The sequence below is a fragment of the Protopterus annectens genome, chromosome 1.part2, assembly GCF_019279795.1.
Source record: "Protopterus annectens isolate FY-2018-M chromosome 1.part2, PAN1.0, whole genome shotgun sequence".
NCBI classification, from domain to species: Eukaryota; Metazoa; Chordata; order Ceratodontiformes; family Protopteridae; genus Protopterus; species Protopterus annectens.
The window spans coordinates 413,228,292-413,249,070 of record NC_056727.1 but is presented as its reverse complement, the minus strand read 5'-3'; the positions used below and the strand labels follow the sequence as shown (position 1 = coordinate 413,249,070).

General features: G+C 41.9%; 1 protein-coding gene across 1 annotated transcript in view; it reads left to right on the top strand.

The window, feature by feature from the left end:
* The window catches only part of JAG1 (jagged canonical Notch ligand 1), an 80,941-nt gene that overhangs the window by 47,474 nt on the left and 12,688 nt on the right, over positions 1 to 20,779 (top strand). The window contains exons 15-23 of the mRNA XM_044056800.1: positions 207 to 320; positions 1,355 to 1,468; positions 1,616 to 1,729; positions 2,971 to 3,087; positions 3,600 to 3,627; positions 6,219 to 6,304; positions 8,092 to 8,205; positions 19,881 to 19,990; positions 20,098 to 20,334. Of these exons, the coding sequence (XP_043912735.1) occupies positions 207 to 320; positions 1,355 to 1,468; positions 1,616 to 1,729; positions 2,971 to 3,087; positions 3,600 to 3,627; positions 6,219 to 6,304; positions 8,092 to 8,205; positions 19,881 to 19,990; positions 20,098 to 20,334 (1,034 nt within the window). The remainder of the gene's footprint in view (positions 1 to 206; positions 321 to 1,354; positions 1,469 to 1,615; positions 1,730 to 2,970; positions 3,088 to 3,599; positions 3,628 to 6,218; positions 6,305 to 8,091; positions 8,206 to 19,880; positions 19,991 to 20,097; positions 20,335 to 20,779) is intronic.

The window sequence follows — 20,779 nt, the reverse complement described above, 5'->3', positions numbered from 1 at the left end:
TAACATCAAGGCCCTGTTCCTGTGTTTGTGGAAAAAAAATCATTTCTCATAAGAATTCTGTTCCTTTCCATCCCAAAAGGTATTTGATTCTATTTGGCTTGTAAAGAAAGGCAGTTTGTCCCTTCTAAGGACCTTGTATGTTTAAGTTAATGGAGTATGGTTTGCATCTTTTGATTGCTAATAGAAAACCTTGCGGTCTTTTACAGATATAAATGACTGTGAAAGTAACCCCTGCACAAATGGAGGAACCTGCATTGATGGTGTGAATTCCTACACATGTATTTGCAGTGATGGATGGGAAGGTGATTTCTGTGAGACAAGTAAGTGTTTTGATCTTTCTCATTTTTTAGTACCTGTATTCCTTGGTAACTTTATTTTTATGTATAAACATTATTAAACATAATGTGATGTTGCTGTTGGCATACTTTCAGCATCTTAAACCCTTGGAAGTATTTCCAGTTTAAAATGAGTGCTGTAAAATGTTTCTTGCCATATTTTTTATGTACTTAGCTTTCAAGTGGGAGGCAGTTATTGTGTTGCTGGGAGGCAGTTATTGTGTTGGAGGTGACTGGTGCAAGTCTTTTTTAACCTGAACATTTAATCAAGAAAAAAGTTAAAACTGTATTTGATCACCCCCCCCCGCTCTTTGGTTAACTCTAGTAGCTCTATATCTTTTTCTGGAAGCAGATATCTTTCATGGTGCAGATATCTTTCATGGTAAATTCATGGGAAAGTCTTGTACATATCCCAGGCTCTTGCAGTAAGATTTAGGCTCTAGGAAGTCTTCCCTCTCACCTTTCCAAAGCATAGAAATCACAATGCTAATTCAGAAAGGTAACCATGAGCTACTTACTTGAGTGAGCAGCAATTTGCTAAGTTTATATGTCAGATGAGATGTATGCAGTTAAAAGATCCTTGCTATGTAAATTAGCATTAGAAGTTTGTACATAGATAACAGCTGTAGCTGGAGTGTGTCAGACTGCCTGATCTTGAAATTTCCTATTTGTCATTGTTATCCAAGGTCAGGGTAGATGCAGAAGGACTGAGGTGTTATGTATTAGTGAATGATGAATCTCCTTTTAGAGTACAGCCTAGTTGCAGATTAAAGCTCCCCTTCTGGTAATTTTAATTTCTGTGGTCTTCAGCAGACCCCCCCCCCCCAGTTGGGTAAACTAAAGCCCACATGGGTTTGTCTTTGTAACATTCCTCTTTCCTAACGACATTAGACTTTCTAACGACATAGGGCCGACTTGAAAAAGAAAACACCATTAAGGAGATGAAGCCAACCTACTGCTTCCTTTTGGATGGCAAAAGATTGCTTTATTATTTTTTGTTTTTTTACTATTTTCTACAGACATAAATGACTGCAGCAAAAACCCTTGCCGTAATGGAGGAGTTTGCCGAGACTTGGTTAATGATTTTTATTGCGAATGCAAAAATGACTGGAAAGGGAAGACTTGCCATTCCCGTAAGTAGTAGTTCGTAAAGAACGCATCTCGTTTCGTTCTCTTGAATTTGCTTGGTCATGTAATCCTTTTCTACAGCTCACTAATCTTGATCTTCTTTTCCCTGGCACTTCTTTTCCCTGGCACTTTTTCCCCATCGTCTTCACCAGGTGATAGCCAGTGTGATGAAACTACTTGTAATAATGGCGGGACATGTTATGATGAGGGAGACGCCTTCAAATGTCTGTGCACACCTAGATGGGAAGGTGCTACCTGTAACATAGGTAAGTGTAACAGCCCTGGACAGTGAAACTGACTGCATTTGAAGACGTCATGCTCTTGTTGGCTTTTCTACCTGACGTATGGGATAGCAAACGTATTGTGTCTGAGTTGATGACTATATTCTGAACTCATTCCCTTAGTAATTATTTGCATATATGTTTAGTTGTTCATTGTTGTACAGAATGACATTTGGTTCTCTCTCTTTTTAACTGTAGCTCATTGGTGTTTTACTTCATAACAACTTAATCTTTGGTTGCACTGCACAGATTTCCTGCAGCTCTTCCTTGTGATAAGTATTTGAACAAAAGTATGGATTTCTGAGTGAGCCAGAGTAGCTTGATGGTAGAAAGCAGCATATGGTTCCACCTCTGGAAGTTTCTACAACATGACAATAAAGAGCGTAGAGACAGGACAAAATGTATATGGGAAGCAGGATAAAGGCCTGGCGGTTATTATAAGTTTGTAGTCTTGCCTTGCCAGTGCTGAGATGCTAACATATACCTTTGCTGCCATGATACCAGTGCTTCCCATTTACTCCCATCATTCTTCAAGGTCTTGCACAGTCCAGATGTCTGTCTTGTAGATCATCTATATCTATTGTTATTTTTTCTTTTATAGTTAACAAGGAGAAACAAAAAAGGCACTGATGCCTGTTTGCATTGGATACAAAAATTGCAGGTGGGGTCCAGAAATGTTCATCCCTAGGCACTTGCAGTTCACATGCATAATTTTACTTACTAGAAACCGCCTTGCAAAATTTTAACTGCTGCACTTTAGATATTTCCATTAAATTACACCAGTCTCCCCTTGTTCATCTGTTCTGTCTATCATGGCTGCTTAATCTTCAGATCTGTGGTGTTGCTTCAACCCATAGGTTTTGTCATGCTCCTCCTCCTGTTGCTGAAGCCAGTGGAAATTGTGTAGTTTTGCTTGTATCCTAATCTTTTCATGTGATATTCTTAATGTGTTTAAAGATATTGCCATGTAGGACATTCATCTGTAGTTTGCCCATAAAGTAGGAAGCTGTGCGGATTTGATATAGCAGGTGGTCCTCTTCTACTTTCAAAGAATGTTGTATTTCATCTTTTGTTTGTGTCAGAAGCATTGTTTCCCAATATAACAGCACTTTAGTGCCTGTAGCATGCATTTCTGGGAACACTGCTGTGGTAGTGCTTCTCTGTTTAATAAAAATGTTTCTTTCTTGGTACATTTTTTAACCCATTTGATTTAACTCTTGTTACAGCAAGAAACAGTAGCTGTTTACCAAATCCTTGTCAGAATGGTGCAACTTGTGTGGTGAGCGGCGATTCCTTTACGTGTGTTTGCAAAGAAGGCTGGGAAGGCCCGACTTGTACTCAAAGTAAGTGCATCTTTCAAACAGCTAAGCATTTACTTCCGGAAATATCTTTACAGTTCTGAGTCCAACATGCACATAATCTCACGAGATAATGTTGAGAATATTAGTTTGAAATAGTAAGATGCCCTTATTTGAAGCCAGCTGTATCAAATGTCTTGATTATAATCTTGTGTGGTACATCTATGACCCTTTGCATGCGGAACTTGCATAAGTAATGCCAGGTGATACAGTTAGTGTATGGATGTGAGTTTTTCTTGTGGCTCCTCCCTTCAGTGACCATGTTCTTTGACAGTGTATACCTGTGTCTGTACTATTTATCAGACTTTATTCTGTGAACTTGCACTCTGCAAGAGAGAAGGTTACATCATGTTTTGTGAAGCAGTGCATTCTTGTGTATTGATAGTTGTGGTTTGACGTAGTATGCAGGTCTGAAATCACTTTTGTGGTTAAAAAGTCTTTTGTAGCATTTCCTTCTTTTTCAGTCCTAGTTACACGTTTTTTGTTTTATTTTCTAGATACTAATGATTGCAACCCTCATCCATGGTAAGTGTCATATCTTATGAAACAAGAAAACTAACCAAAAAACTGTGTTATTTATATATAATATAATGTAGCATATATACATACATTGCACTTTTTTTAGGGTAACCCCTGTTATTTCTTGTTTGTATTGAATTATATAATGATTTATCTGAGTGTGCTTGGGAAACTGATTGGCTTTCATGACGTGGAGCGTTCACAAGTATTACTTCCAAAAACAGTGATTAGTCATTTTCTTGGGAGAGACCGCGGTGATTTTTGGGAAAGATAGGAGCATTTTCTTGCAGGGTGATCATGATCAAATACGGAGACTGAAGGCCAGTGGCAGAAGCCAGAATCTGTGTCGGGGCAAAACAAAGTACTGTTACTGAGCTCACAGCAGGTTATAGTTTATGGTTATATGGCAGATGCGAGTAAGAGATCACTATAATATATCACATTTCTGCATGGGTAGAGACACAAGTTTGAGAGCCTGTAAAGTAATTTCATTAAAAAAAATGGAGTAAACAAATGGGAATCACCAAAAATTGTCTTCCTTAATGTAAGAATCTGTGAGAAATTGTTTCTGTTCTTATTTGCAACTCTCTACAGTTCTAGACTTAAGGAAATATATCGCACTGCCAGGCTGACCCATTTTTAGAAAAGCATATGGTCTGGTGATCCTTTGAGGGAACATTTTAGATGGAGAGCTTGTAAAAGTCACAACGGTTATAGTTTGTCTGGTGGAGGTAGATGTTCTACTTTACTTGAGGTATAACATTTAGTTAAACCTTCACAGTAATGTTATGCAGGTCTCTTGTTGGTTTTGAAATATTATGACTTTGAAGCATTTCTGCAGGCATGTTCCATATACCACCATCAACTATTTAAGCTAGGCAAAGGGCACAAGTGTAGTGCTAAATGTTTTGCATTTGTCAACAACTGCACTGATGGAACGGTTAGTAAACTGTTCCACCTTCACTAGTTCTTCTGAACATGCATTTCAATTGCTTCTGAGTGGACACCATGCATTCAGAATAACTATTGCATGGTGAGGATGTTCAGAAATTCTAATGCAACACATGCCAGTTTATATGCATTGCTCAATGCTTTCTATTCAAAGTGCTGATTAAAAATTGACCAGGATATGGAGTAGCAAACCGTACCTTACTAATGACTTTGCCAAAACCATAGTCCTATTTCTTGCCCCCACTTGTTGCTGTCATGAAGTAGCAGTCTTTCGGTATTGCAAGCGAGTCATCAGTGCTCTTTCGGTCAGTAAAGGTGGGGGGCTGACACCATCCTTGAACCCAACCTACCCAGCAGTAGCTGTGCATCATTAATGATTCAAAGACATGAGTTTGGTAGCATTTCTCCCCAGGCCTATGCTGAAAATAGGCTCTGTCCTTGTCGGACTTTCCCGGTCAACAAATATTAAATAAAAAAAAAAATTAAAATTAAATAAATGATGAATTTCCACCTCCCTTTATTCCACCTGAAATCATTAGTAATGGAATGTGATCACAGTGGTGACTTAATAAAACATTCTTTATTGCTGTAATACTTGAAATTAAATGGAGAATCAGAGGGGAAAAAAACAGCTAAATGCAGAAACTGTACATTTTCTTATCTAAGTCAAACTTCTGTTCAGTCTCCAGGAATTGCAAGGGTTAAGTCTGAGCAGCAGCCAGAATATCTGTGCCGTAGACTGCCAGTCATGTATTCCCTATGCATGCCTGCATGAACATAAGCGATGTGTCTTTACATTCAACCATAAAGTTTTGTATTTTATGTGAATAAAGCAATTTAAATTTAAAATCCGTTGTATTTTTATACAAGTTATTGTAACAAATAAGTACTGTGTTTGTCAATGTTACAACCCTGTCTTTTGTAGTTCTTTACATTCTGAGAACAAGGAATTTGAAAAAATATAACATAGGAAACGAGAACATCATTTTTTTCTTGGCACATAAAAAAGTGTCAATAGAATGTAGATGTCTTTTTGGTGTGTATACATTTTAATGTCTACGCATAAATGCTTGTATATGTGCAAAATACTGGCAAGTGAATGAAGTGGTTGCCTTCATTTTTTTCATATGTGTGAGTTTTAACAGTTTAATATTTTGGCTGAACCACGTGCTCTTTAAGTGTGAAAAGCTCATGTCATTTGAACACCATCCTTCTCTTGACAGTGGCTTACCATACCAGCAACCCTTGGTCCACCTCACATGGGCATACACTCATGCAGACTGTTCCCAGAGAATTGTGACCTTTAAGAATGTGTATGTAATTAACCACTGTGAGGTGCTGTAATAGTTCTTGTCGGCATTTTTGGGGTTAACTTCCATGTGCTGGCAGAGTATCTTAGTCCAGATTTTTGTTAAGATTGATAAAATACTTTTGATCTTTTGGAGACCTTGTGCCAGGATATGAGGGCCTGCTGACTTGGGTTTAATTTGACTCTGTTGTTGTTGCAGAAGAGTGCTCTCATATGCAGGCTGTTTAGTGGCAGACAGTTATCTGTAGTTGATTATTTTTCAGTTTGTGAATAGTCTGAGTCAGTGGTGGTAATGTATTTTAATGTGAGTACTTTTGATTTCTCCCTTCTCACACAGTTACAATAGCGGCACTTGCGTAGATGGCGACAACTGGTACAGATGTGAGTGTGCTCCTGGCTTTGCCGGTCCAGACTGTAGGATAAGTGAGTATTAAAGATGTGACCTCATTTAATCCTGTTTAAATCTTCAGCTAAATCAGCTGTTTAGAAAGTTGAGTTACTTGCGTTATCCACACACACACACACACACACACACACACACACACACACACACACACACACACATGCTTTGTATACACTTCAGAAACCATTTATTACAGTACATTATGTATTAAATTATGCAGGCAGAAGGAAACCATGTCTTTCTCTTCTATCCGAGTGCTGCAGCTAGCCTAAAGTAGCTGCTCCTCCTGCTTCCTTCCTAAGCTTCCAGTAATCCCAGGCTTTTTTTTTTTTTTTTTTTTTTTTTTTTTAAGCCTGCCTTCCCATTCTGGTAGTTGATTACACCTGTCTACCAGCCTCCGCATTGTCTCATTTCTACATTAAGAAATTTGTTTGAGGGGCTTGCATCTTCCCTCTCTGCTTTTAATTGATTCAGTTTAGTCCTTTTACTTGCAAAAAAAAAGTCTTGTGAACTTTTCTCCTTGAACAGAGCATTTGAAATGTTGGAATTCTAAAGAGGCGTATTGGATTACATTTGCAGTGTTTTAATATACTCCCCTCCCATCTCTAGGGATATCTTTAGTTTTCTATCATTGGAAAAAGGGCAGTATTGAGGATGAGTTCTGTGCTTCAACACAGTATCTCTTTGTTTGCAAAAGTACAGAAAAACTTGTCAGGCCTGCCTGCTCTTTAGAATCTGCCAGAGACCCTGAAGTGAATTGTACACACTGTGCTGTAGTTTCAGCTAGGTTAACTAGCAGTACTCTGTTACTGTGCTGTAGTTTCAGCAAGGTTAACTAGCAGTACTGTTACTGTGCTGTAGTTTCAGCAAGGTTAACTAGCAGTACTGTTACTATGCTGTAGTTTCAGCTAGGTTAACTAGCAGTACTGGTACTGTGCTGTAGTTTCAGCAAGGTTAACTAGCAGTACTGTTACTATGCTGTAGTTTCAGCTAGGTTAACTAGCAGTACTGTTACTGTGCTGTAGTTTCAGCTAGGTTAACTAGCAGCACTGTTACTGTGCTGTAGTTTCAGCAAGGTTAACTAGCAGTACTGTTACTGTGCTGTAGTTTCAGCAAGGTTAACTAGCAGTACTGTTACTGTAGTTTCAGCTAGGTTGACTAGCAGTACTGTTACTGTGCTGTAGTTTCAGCTAGGTTGACTAGCAGTACTGTTACTGTGCTGTAGTTTCAGCTAGGTTAACTAGCAGTACTGTTACTGTGCTGTAGTTTCAGCAAGGTTAACTAGCAGTACTGTTACTGTGCTGTAGTTTCAGCTAGGTTAACTAGCAGTACTCTTTGGAATAAGCTGCATAGTGGTGCTTTAACCTTTTCTTGGCTGGTACTTGTTCAGCTAGGTAGGTCTGCTATACCAGGTCTTACTAGTCAGTCACATAATTATTTGGTAGGTAGTGTACACCTTTCAGTAGTGTCTGTTGTTGGCACAGGGAGTAGCCATTCATCACATGCTGAGATCAGCACCACCCAGAATGTCCTTCATGTGATCGCCAGACCACTGTGTTGTGCCTACCTTCCATGTCCTTATAAACAAAGTCAGATTTGCCTAGACCTGTTATTTCTAAGCTTTACCTCCGAGCCAGTGGATAGTGTGAACAAACTAAAAGCTATATATTTTTGGAGGTGTAATATTGTTGCCATTTTGTAGTTTTTAATCATGCTGTGAGGGGTTAAATAGTGGTTGTATTATTGCAGTTTGTACTACAGGCTAAAAGCTTACACACCATGATGCAATACTTATGTTTTATTCCAGATATCAATGAGTGCCAATCCTTCCCATGTGCTTTTGGGGCTACCTGTGTAGATGAAATTAATGGCTATCGCTGCATCTGTCCTGCTGGCCGTAGTGGTCAAAGATGCCAAGAAGGTAAGAGCTAAAGCTAAAGCAAAAAATAAATCTACTGTTGCACTCTGTTCCATTGTCTTTTCATCAGCAGTTTGTAGTTCCTTTTGAAGCCTTTTATTAGTTGTGTTTACAGTTTGTCCTGTATATGGATGTTGTTCATTTTAAGGCGCATGGTACTTTTGGTAGTCTATCAGCCTGTAGACCGAAGGCCATGAGTTGCTAGCTTGTTGGGCTTGAAGTCTTAATCAGATGGGTCTGCCACTGTAGCCTTCCGGGTAACCATTTGATATTCTTTGACTCAATTGTATGAGTCCTAGAGTAGTGCGACTGAGTGACCTAAAAAGAAGACTTGCATATATACATGTCTTGGTCTTCATTTTCCAGAATATTCTCCTTTCACTAAGGTATGTCAGCCTCATCATTGGTATGTGTACCTCCACCCTTGGAAGAGAAGGAACAGTGTGGCAATGGAAAGGCACGCACAAGACTGAAAGGCAAAATGAGGTGAAGAAAGAAAATGAACTATTGAAATGTGTGTTTGGGGGGGGGGGGGGGTGGCTAGTCCCAATGTAAAAAATTTAAAAAAACTTTAAAGGAGAACAGAAGTGTTTGACATCTGCTGTTCTGCATTTTCAGACTGACTTTTCTTCCTCGAGTCCAGGCCTGTTATTAATACTGGGAGCTGACCTCCTGTCAACAAACATTGTGATTAGCCAGGTCCATGACCATACCTACCAGGGCTAATGGGCATCCATGTCGAGTTAAAACACATTCTTGGCAGATTGCTAAGAGATAGAGCAACCACCCTATATTTGCTGTCACCAGCCAGACCATTACCTAATACCATTACATGTGTAAACATTTGCATAAATGCTAGTTTATGATTGTTTTGTTATGTTTTCTTTGTTTCTTGAAGTCATATGTGCAGTAGCTCGATTTCTTTTTCTTTGCCTTGTTTCGCCTTTTAATCTTGAGCATGCCTTTCTCTTGTACCTTAGAACAGAGTATTATTCACTGCCACACTGTTCCTTCTCTTCCAAGGGTGGTGGGGCGGTAACATTCAGAAGGTAGGTCCTGTAGGTGAATTGTGAATGCAGACACACCATGGAATTCAAGTCAAGAAAAGTATAAAGTATTGTGAACATAACATTGTAGCCTTGTAAAGTACTTTGTCATAAAGTTATGACATTGGAAATACATTTGTAGCTAGATGTTTGTTTTCTGAAACTGAGTGATAAGTGTACTGCAAATAATTCTTTCTCTTTTTAATGTCTTCCACCCTGTAGATACATTAATTTCCTTCTTAATGAGAGTATTACGGCCTATTTATTCCCATCATGGAGAGAGTCTGATACCAGGGAGTGGTGAAACAGGATTTTTGGCTAAATCATAGTTCCGCTGCACATGCTCAGCATGACCCTTCTGTGCATTAGGCATTACTAAAAGATTGCAACTTGTACACGTGATGTGAGCCTTTAAAATGATCCCAGCTCCATATTTGGCAAAATGTTTTGGTAATTTTCTCATTTTTCCACCTAGGAAGTAGTTACTTGTAGTGTGCCCCTGGCCATGCTGTGGTAGGACATTCCACCCTAGAGGGGAAAACATGCTATGCTGTAGTAGGACATTCCACCCTAGAGGGGAAAACATGCTGATCTATTGAAGGCAAACCAGATGTCTAGCTTTCTGCAACAGAAGCCCCAAGTGGTATTACTGCAGTAATGAATATACTATACTGTCTATATTCGCTTTGTAGGATGTAATTCACAACTCAGACTGTGCTTAATGTTGCACACCCACTTTACATCCTTTTAGTCCAAGACTAGTTGGTGCAAGAAACCATAGTCTCTGCAAAGTGGTGACCATTTTTGCTAACTGTCTGCAGTATGGTGTGGTGATCACTTTTGCAGTCTTTTTGCAGGTTGCCGAATGAGTCCTCATTTTGCAGGAGTGATTTTAACAAATTCAGTATTGTGGGCCCGTCAGGTTTTGTATACGTTTTGGGAAAGTGTACCCGAGAAGGCTGAGTGCACTTATGGCACCATCAGCAGTGTGTACAAGACCAGGGCCTGCATCCCGTGAGTGTTCCACCTTTGTGAGAAAGTCTCTCAAGGCCTTACTTTTTGTGGAAGGTAGGTCATATATTTTACTGTAGGTGTTCTTGAGTGTCATGCCTCTTGGGAATATAAGACATGAAAATTCAAAACATGAAATGTAAGATAACAGGAATGACCTTTATATAGTCACCCGTGTCCTACTGCCTCCAGGCTGCATCCATTGAGGTGCCAGCAGGGCTGGCTGCATTCTGATGCTTCACCTTCTTTGATTTTAGTACAGAGTTAGAATGTATGTTCACTTCAAATATCCCAGCTTTGGGGTAGTATCTTGTTGGTGTGAAGTTTTACATTATCAGAGTAGTGGTGGGCTTCCCATGAATAGCAGCTGGGTGATATCTTTTTTACTAGGAACTAGCAGACCGATTCACTGGTGGTTATCCATATTTGTGAGCGTGACTGAATATGGGATTATATTTATTCATAGCAAAGTGTTATGTTTTTCTTGTGGAACTCCTTATGTAGGATTATTGCAACCTGGAGCACTGGTTAAATCTGTAATTAAGAGGGGGGAAAGTCCCGCATTTAGATAAGGGGCAGAAACGTCAATGTTTACACCCTCTGAGGAGATCAGAAATGATATTGGTGGTAAGCTCGGAGGGGCCTTGTGTCTCAGCATGAGGGAAACACAGAATGAAGACAACAGATTAGCTAAAAAAAAAAAAAAAAAAAGTAGAGAAAGAATGATGTGTCAGCAGCATCTCCTGTTATGGCCATTGTGTGTAGCCATTCTGCCATTGCAGTGACTGGAGACTTGTCCCCTTGTCAGTAGGTTTCAGTGGTATACCACAGTGTCCTGTTTCCCAGCCAACTCCAGACTTGTGGGATTTAGCTGTGGCTTCCATCGATCAGGATGATTGCTAGAATGAATATAATCCAGATGTCAGAAACCGAGAGGAAAATTGAGAGAACATTTTTTTTTTTTTTTTTTTGGAAAACATTTCTCACAATGCTGGCCTGATCTTAGAATGAGAAGTCAAAAGGTTTTGTACACAAACATCACTTGTTGAGGAAGCTTTTGATGCAGAATAATACAGATGCTCCCTGCAATTAGCCTTATTGTAAAGTGAAAAATTCCACCACAGAGAATATATTACAGAAGATTTTACAAAATCTTTACCTTATCTTTCATTTAATTTATTTTGTAAACTGTCTTTATTTTTGCTGGATTAGAGTTGCCCGAAATGCCTCTTTTGCAGAGCTTTCAGTTGTCCACTCGTTTCATAGTTCAGGTTATCCGAAGAGGGATGGCAGTTGTAATTATCTTTGAGCTATTGTTTTCTATTTATAAGTAACACCTTTGAGTACAGATAGTTGTGTTCTTTTATTAAAAATATTTCATTTTGTGAAAAGCTGAAACACATTTGTTTGCTCTAAATGTATCCCTATTTCTATAGGGCCTTTCTGAGAGATTTTGCAGTAATGTAGGTAATTAGCAAAAATGGGGGAAAAATCTGCATTCTGTTGTCTTCAGCAGCAATTAGTTGCTTATTTTGGAGGGGTTGCTTTTGTGGGGGGGGGGGGGCTTAGGGAGAGAGTCCTAGTTTGCAGGTCACAGGCAACACTTTTATTTTGTAAGGATGAGAGTTTTTCAGTTCTTTTTATTTTTTTTTTCTGGGGGCTTTGACCATTTATCTGTAGTGGTGATGCATCCTGACAGCCAGAAACATATTTACCACACCACTGCCATTTTACAAGGTGTGATATGACCATTGCTTGGACAGTGAACTGTGGTACTGCTGTGGCATGCTTCCCATGGATAAGTAGTTGTAGTACAGTAGTAATCCTTACTGTGAACATGGTACATTTGTATGAATAGATTTCTCAATAGTGGTACCCCCGCTGCAGTACAAGTTCTTCCCTTTTGACCCTCTAGCTATACAGCCCACTACCCCTGGAAGTCCTTATGACTGGATGTCCCGAGTGCAACATAACATCGAACTGGACCTAATACTCCTAATTTCCAACCCATGTTTCTACTTTAGTTTATATATCTGTGAAGCAGTTTTAAATGCTTTGGGTTTAAAAAAAAAAAAACCTCTCAGGTTTCATAGGACATGGGTGCATGGGGGTTGTGGGATGTGAACATTGAGTGAAGGTGTACAGGTCTTCCTAGGTTTTACTGACGACAAACCAGGGTCCTGAAGTTCCACTACTCAAGGCACACTAACAGTTCACCAAAAAAGAGTTGCAAAGTGGCCGGAGTGGCTCTCAGTTTTGAGCTACACTTTGAACTGATGTATGTTGAGGGAGCCTGGCTTGTGACAGACCTCTGCAAAAAGTCTTAAAGTCTGACCCCAGATGCCTGCCTTTGTCTGTTTCCCAGTTTGTACTGCAGCAGTGAGCCCTTAATTTGAACACCTCATGTTACCTCAAAACTACTCACACAATTGTACTTTCAGCTCTGGTTATTCTTGTATCCTGGTGACCTAATTTTTCTTGCTGTCTTAGCAGTGGGAGGCAAGTTGTAGTATTTTGTATCAGGGTTCTGTTACTTTTGGGTTAAATATCCCTAAAACTTTAGGGATGATCCCATCCATTCTTACCTCTCTGCCATAATGGTGAAGAAGAAAAAAAGGAAAGTTAAGATCTGATATTGTTAATCCTCGTTCATCCCTTACGCCTGGGTTATCGGTTCCAACCTCGGAACCGAGCCAGCCATCTTCCAAGCTCATGACCGCCACAAACTCTCGAACTAAACTCCTACCCACAATTCCCCTCTTCCTGTTACCCCAGATTTCGTTTGCTGCTTCGCCATTCAGTCGTGTCAAGCCACTTCTCTTGAGTTAAGTAAAACTTCTTTGATGATACCTAATTGTATTGCAGTTCTTCTCTGTTCAGATTTTGTTAAATAGTTACCTGTTACCCTGTCGCATCTAGCGACTCTATTTTGGTTGTTTTCTAGCCCTTCTTTCTTCTTACCATGAGGTAACTCCTTTACCATCGTTGGTAAAATCTTTCCTGCTTTACCGTCGGGTATTTCTCGTACCGTTGTTGGTACCGTCTTTCTTCCTTTCTTTTCTTCTTCCTTCCTATCATGGCAGAGAAAAAAGGTGGTCCGGGATTTAAAAGATGTGTGGATTGTGGGCATAAATTGCCTATTTCGGATGCACATGTGTTGTGTTTACTGTTTGGGTGTGCCTCACTTGACTGACCCACCTTGCGGGATTTGTGCTACCTTTTCTAACAGGACTTTGGTGGAAAGGAAAAATAAACTGATTTTAAAGGGACTACTTAAATCTTCCTTTTCAGAGGCTATTTCTGGGGCAGAGGCTTCAACCCCTCCTAGATCGCATAAGAAAAGGGATGAACATAAGAAGATCAAGTCTCTTCCGTTGTCTCCTGCTGGGGACCCCCATGAACTGAGACCTAAGAAGGCCAAACTTTCTAGTTCGGAGTTGGCTTCCTCGGCCCCGAGGCTTTCGGTGCCTAGATCTTCTGCACCATCCATTACTTCGGCATCGAGTTTTGTGCCCTACACCTCATCGGAACCGAGGGGCCCCTCGGTTCAGACTTCCTTACCGGCACCGACTTTTTCTTTGGTGCAGACCTTTCCAGCGTTGATGACTGTTCCGATGCCCCCCCCTGCTTCGACTCCGACAATTTACATGGCATCGACTATGCTCTCTGTACCGACCACCTTGTTTTCTGCACAGACTCTTTCAGCACCTACTGTAGTGCCATCTACTACTTTAGCACCGACCTCATCGGTGCAGACCTTACCTTCGGCACAGATGATCTTCTCGGTGCAGACACCAGTAGTACAAGCCTTAACGGCTCCATTGTTCTCGGTGCAGACGCCTATTTTAGCACTGTCCAAAGACCCCTTTGTGGGCACCGAGTTTCCTGCATCCTTGGATAGACCTGACTCCCCTTCAGCTATGTCCATGAGATCCACTAGAAGTCTCTCGGAACATGATGTGGTGCATCTTGTGGATCACTTGCTTTTGGCCAGAGGTATCCAACCCTCCAGGACCTACTCTTCCTTCGGAGGTGAACACCCTTCTCCAAAGACTCCTACCTATTCTCCTCCTTCATTGCTTTTGAAGCCCCCTGCTGTAGCACAGACTTCCCTCACTTCAGCTCCTTTCATGGACCTCACTAAGGAGTCGCAGTTGCCTTGGTGGCAGGAGAGATTTGTCACTCCAGTCACTGCTCAGGATGGTAGCTGTGGCGTACGTACTCTTGTTTTTCACAGCCATCCGGGACTCCGAGTCGGCGGGCTGATTTGCTTGAGCGAGGTGTGACCTCGGGTGGACCAGCCTCCCAGCTCATGGAGAAGGCTCTTGCGTCTGTTGGCGATCCTGTGCTGTCAGTGCCCCCGTCCTCTTCTGGACCGCAATTTACACAAAACACCTCTGATGGACACTGGATACAAGGGCCTCAGGACGCAGTCCCACAGGAGGCCCCTTTTGCGCTTTCTCCCCCTGAGGAAGTTCATCGCAAGAGTTCGTGTAAGAGGAAGCACGTGGACTCCCCATAGGAGTCCCTCACGGAAGACACAGACTTTGATGATGGGGAAGGGTCCCCTCGGTCGCCCTCTGAGGTATCCTTTGGAGATATCCTTGAAGTACTTAAGCAGAGAGGTGATTGGCGGCCCTCTAACCCGACCTCTGAAAAGTCTGTGTTCCTGCAGGCCTTTCATGCCCGACCCCCTACCTCCTGGGTTACTCCACCTGCCGACCTTGTCCGGCTCATCGTGCAGCGTGCATGGAAGGCTCTTGACACAGTTGATGCCATCCCCAACAGACCAGATAAATTCTTGTCCCCTCCAGATAGTGAGCCTCACTGGTCCAAAGGTCTTCCTGTAGATGCCTTGGTGGTGGCGGCCGCAACAAAGAAGGATCTGGCGGAAGAAAGCCAGACTGTCCACCCACCCAACAAAGAGTCCCAGGAGCTGGACAGATTAGGGAAGCGTACCTTTGCATCAGCGACCTTTGCAGTCAGGTCCCTGAATTATATGGCACATTCTACCAGGCTTCAAAGAGACTTAATTTCTGAGCTCTCTGAAACTTTGGCTGGAGCTGTGTCTGATGAGGTCCGGAACAAAGTGGCCTCACAGTTAGCCACCCTTGAATCGATCTCTAACTCCTCCATGCGCCTGATTTCTCGCGCATCAGAAGGAGCAGCTAGTGCAGCGGGTGCAGGCATAGTCATGAGACGGCATGCCTGGATGCGCTTGTGTGATTTCGCAGAACCCTTCAAGGCTTCCTTTCTGAACGCTCCCATTAAAGCCTCTTGGTTATTTGGACCCAAAGTTAAACACACACTGGCTAGATGTGAACAAGACGGTAAGACCCTTTCTGCTGTGGGTGTCCATTAGTCTTACCCTCAGCGGGCTTTCTCCAGAAACCAGAAGAGTGGGAAGATGTGGCACAAAAAGTCTCCGGGTTCTTTCCGTGACACACTAGCCGCGTTTTCCCCCTAGAGGCAGAGAGGGACACTCATATGGAAGACTCCCCTTTCGGGGCAGAGGAGGTCCACGTAACCAGGGTTCCAGAGATTCTTTCTCTGGCCAGTCCTACCAGCGCCCCTGAAGAGTGGCCCAACTGCTTTCCTCTGGAAACAGTTGGGGGTCGTTTCTCTTTGTACCCTTCTGCCTGGCTAACCATTACCACCGATTCTTGGGTACAAGAGATAATAACCAGAGGTTATCATATTCCCTTCGATCTTTGTCCTGCCCTCCTAAGGAGCTTACCCGATGTTCCACCCAGTCAAAGGGAAGAAGCAGCATTAGAGATTTCAAAGCTGCTAAGAAAGAGTCATCCAAATGGTCCCACCAGACCAGATAGGATCTGGATTCTACTCAAGATTATTTTTAGTGCCAAAAAAGAATGGGGACTGGAGACCGATTTTGGATCTCAGTGTGCTAAAAAATTTCGTAGAGGTGCAGAAATTCCGGATGGTCACAATACAGTCTATCCTCCCACTCTTGGAGGCAGGCGATTGGATGTGCTCTATAGATCTTCAAGATGTGTACTACCACATAAAGGTGTCCATGCCATCAAGAAGATTCCTTTGCTTCCGTACGGGAGCCAGTCATTACTTTCGGACTCCCTGTAGCCCCCAAAGTGTTCACAAAGTGCATGGCAGTTGTCACAACTCATCTGCAACTGCAAGGATTCCGGGTGTTTCCATACCTAGACGACTGGCTCATCACTAGCCCCACCAGACATCTATTGGAAAAAGCCTTGGCATACTCTCTTCACACCGCAGAAAGGCTAGGTGCAACTATAAACTGGCAAAAATTCACCCTATCCCCATCCCAATCCATAGAATTCATTGGGGTTCTGTCGGATACAGTGAACTGCATGGCATCGATTCCAGAGCACAGAATTTTAAGGATAAAACAACAACTCGTACTCATCCTCTCAAGGGAAAGATCCACAGCACATTCTGTTCTCCAGCTGTCACCCAGTGGTACCCTTTTCACTTCCCTCTGTCATCCCAGATTCGGGTGACTCAGAGATGCAAACAAAACTTGATTTGGTGGATGTTGCAGAACCCGTCACAATGTTCTCTCCCCTTCACACCCCAAGAGCCCAAAGCCACAGTGACCACAGGTGCCTCCCTGATGGGGTGGGAGGGGCTTTTTCAGGAGAAAACAGTCCAAGGCACGTGGTCGGAACTAGAGGCTCATCTGCATATAAATGTCCTAGAACTGAGGGCGCTGCTTCTAGCATTTCAAGCATTTTATCCCCTTTTTCCGTCAGGGACTATTGCAGTACAGTCGGACAACATGGCTGTAGTCTGGTACATCAACAAACAAGGCGTAACCAAATCCTTTAGCAGTGCACATTCCCGGGAGTTCCAATGTGATAGCAGACGGATTGAGCAGGTGCATTCTGCAACCATATGAGTGGTCTCTGAATCCTCTTTTAGTGGTGGAGATTTTCAACCGCTGGGGTCTCCCTTGCTGCGACCTTTTTGTATCCTCAACCAACTACAAATGCAGCAGTTACTTCGCCCCGATTCCCCCTCGGGGACAGTCACCCAGGGACGCTCTAGTCCACGAATGGCCCTTGGGTCTGCTTTATGCCTTTCTCCCTCTCCCTCTCATTCCCCAGTTCCTGAAGAAAGCCCACCGGTTGAAGAGCAAGATAATCCTCATAGCACCATATTGGCCTTGTCAAATTTGGTTCCCCTTCTTATGGCCTCACCTGCTAGATCAACCATGGATTCTCAGTTCAACTTCGGACTTGATCTCCCACCCACAGAACCTGATTCACCCCAACCTGAACAGCCTGAAGGTCACAGCTTGGCACCTCCACTTCCAGTGATTGCCAGGCAGAATGATCTTTCTTCCCCAGTACGTGACATTCTTATTGCATCTCATAAGTCTTCCACCAGAACTACTTATCTCAGCAAGTGGAAAAGGTTTACTATTTGGCTGAAGGAAAAATGGAGAGACCCTTTTTCAGCACCAGTGCTGATAGGCCAAATAAACTGGACAGGTATTCCAGTACTGTCTGCTTCTACTATTCGAGTTCATTTGGCCACAATATCTAATTTTCACAATGGTGTCCATGACTTTTGTCTCACAAATTATACAAAACCTTTCTAAAAGGCGTAAATCATTTGAAACCCCCTTTTAGAGAACCTAGCCAGCCATGGGACCTGTCTCTAGTCCTGCAAGCTTTGACTACATCTCCTTTTGAACCAGCCTTTTCATGTGACCTCAAGTTTCTTTCTTGGAAAACTTTGTTCTTGGTCGCCATTACATCTGCCAGACATATCTCTGAACTTCAAGCTCTATGCATACAACAGCCTTACTTGATCTTTCATAAAGAGTCATTGAGAACTAATCCTTCCTTTCTGCCAAAAGTGATCTCTGAAATATCTATTAACCAATCCATTGAATTGCCAGTTTTCTTTCTCAGTCATTCTAACAGAGGAGAGTATTGTCTACATACCCTTGACATTCACAGGCAAATTCATTTATGTCTGGACAGAACTAAGGCTTCTCGCAAATCAGATCAGCTATTCTTGGCCTATTCTGGGCCTAGACTTGGATGTGCTGTTTCTAAGTTCGCATTGTCTAAATGGTTAAAAGACTGTGTAACATTTATTCACAAATCTCATGATATCCCTGCAGCCATTAGGGCTCATTCCACTAGATCGGTAGAAACTTCTGCTGCCTTCCATGCTAGAGCTTCTTTACCTGACATTTGTGCAGTTGCAACTTGGGCTAGACCTCATACCTTTATCAGCCATTACAAATTGGATTTGGCCTCCAGAGAAAGAGTGTCCTTTGGTTCAGTGGTGCTCAGGAATGTCCTTCCATGAGAGCCTGCCAGGAATAAAGGTAGCTGGGTTCTCTGTCCCAGGCGTAAGGAATGAACGAGGATTAACAATATCAGATAAAGAAGTTATTATCATAACGTTCCATCTGTATTGTTGATCCTCGTTCAGTCCCCTCCCTCCTTCCCCCTCCTGAGGCTTATAGTGGATCTCATCATCCGGTTCCGTTAGGTCCTTTGACCAGAGGTAGCCTCTACTCTCTCTGACTTGCAAACTCAATCTGAGGTAACAGGGAGAGTGGAATTGTGGGTAAGAGTTTAGCTCGAGAGTTTGTGGCTGTTGCAAGCTTGGAAGATGGCTGGCTCTGTTCCGAGGTCAGAACCGATAACCCAGGTGTAATGACTGAACGAGGATCAATAGTACAGATGGAACATTATGGCAAGACATAACTTCTTTTTACCATTACTCTGTTTATGATGGTGTGCATTTAGAACTTGAGGAAAAGTGCGGGAGTTTCAGGAGGTGAGACATTCATTTTTTTGTCTGGGCATCATTCCAGAAGTACAGATGAATGTATGCCTGCATGAAAGGAAGACCAAGTTAGGCTTGGGAAGTTGAAGACTACTTGGAGCCTTATTTCCTCACATGGTATTATCTCTTATTTCTGTAATAAAGGTGAACTCTGGGGGAATTTTTTACTTGCCTTATGGAATCCTTTGTTCTTAGGGCATCTGCTGCCCAGTCAGATTAATTAAATGGTTCAGTTTAACAGATGTGACTGGACAAGTTTAACAGATTTCTGCAGTCTAAATTGTCTTGGTCTGTTTGCCATATTTTGATTACCCCCCTCCGCCAAATTTCTTAATTTGAAATTGTTATAAAACTGACCAAACATTGCTAGCTGCAAGAAAGGCCTTTAACAAAAGTGGCGTAACTTCACCATGACAAAAGGTTATGTGTTTACTGTTAGTCTCCCTAGTTACGATTCCTTCTCAGGTTCTGTTTCTGTTGTCCTCTCTTGTGGTTTTAATTTTTTCTTACATCTGTCAAGAACAATTGACTATTTGATTTGTTACTTAACAGGGTTTTCTGGGAGACCTGAGTTTTTAAATTTTTTAGAGGTACACTAATTCTTGCATGGTAGATTGCTTTGTAAATAGAAATTAAACTCTGCATCATGTAATGGGAGTAATATTCCAACTGATTAAATCTGGTGTAATGCTTTGCTGGGTCACTAGTGATGGAGATTGTATGGCCTTTGTGTCCCTTCTTGCACTGCATATGCTTGTTACTGCTTAATTTTACTAAATTGTGTACATTGTGCTGATTTGTGTGTTACAGTCACAGGGCGACCCTGTATCACCAGTGGGAGAGTAATGTCAGATGGTGCCAGATGGGAAGAGGACTGCAACACCTGTCAGTGCCTAAATGGAAAAGTAACTTGTTCCAAGGTAAAATGATTTCCAGCATCATTGTGAATTTTGCTGCATTATGAAAAATAAGTGAAATTTGCAGTAAAGTCTGTTATTCTTGAACTTTAATACCTTTTTTTCTTTAGTTGTGGTGTGGTCCAAAACCCTGTCATATACTTGGTAAGGGTCGAGGAGAGTGCCCCGTAGGACAACATTGTGTTCCCATCAAGGACGACCATTGCTTCACTCCTCCATGCACTGGAATGGGCGAATGCCGGCCTTCAAGTCTGCCTCCAGTGAAGAAGTGCAATCCAAACTCTAGCTATCAAGATAGTACTTGTGCTAACATTACTTTTACCTTCAACAAAGAGATGATGGAACGGGTAAGTGGTGTGTCTGTCAATTCTTTCATGCTTTGGCCAGTAAAATGTGGGAGCTTAGTTTATTTTAGTTCAGTTGCAGTCAGAATGTAACTAAATGTACTCACAATTAACAGACCTGAGTTTACATTTGTCTTGTTTTAGTAGCAGATATTTTTGTGTAACTGACTTTTTAGTTTGATTTATTCGCTTAAGAAAAGATGTACGGGGAAAGTCTTGAAACTGGAGTTGCAGCTTTTCAGTGAATCATGCCCAGTATGAAAGTTACAAAAGCCAAACAATGTTGGACTGATTTAAAACGTGAACTGTATTAGTTTTTTTATAAAATCAGTATGGATGTGTGTTTCTGTTAAAATTACACACCAAGGTGTGGGCCAGTATTCTCACCTAGATAGTGGCATGGTTAACCTTGTACACATTCATTCCTAATTGTTTTTGAAACCTTTCC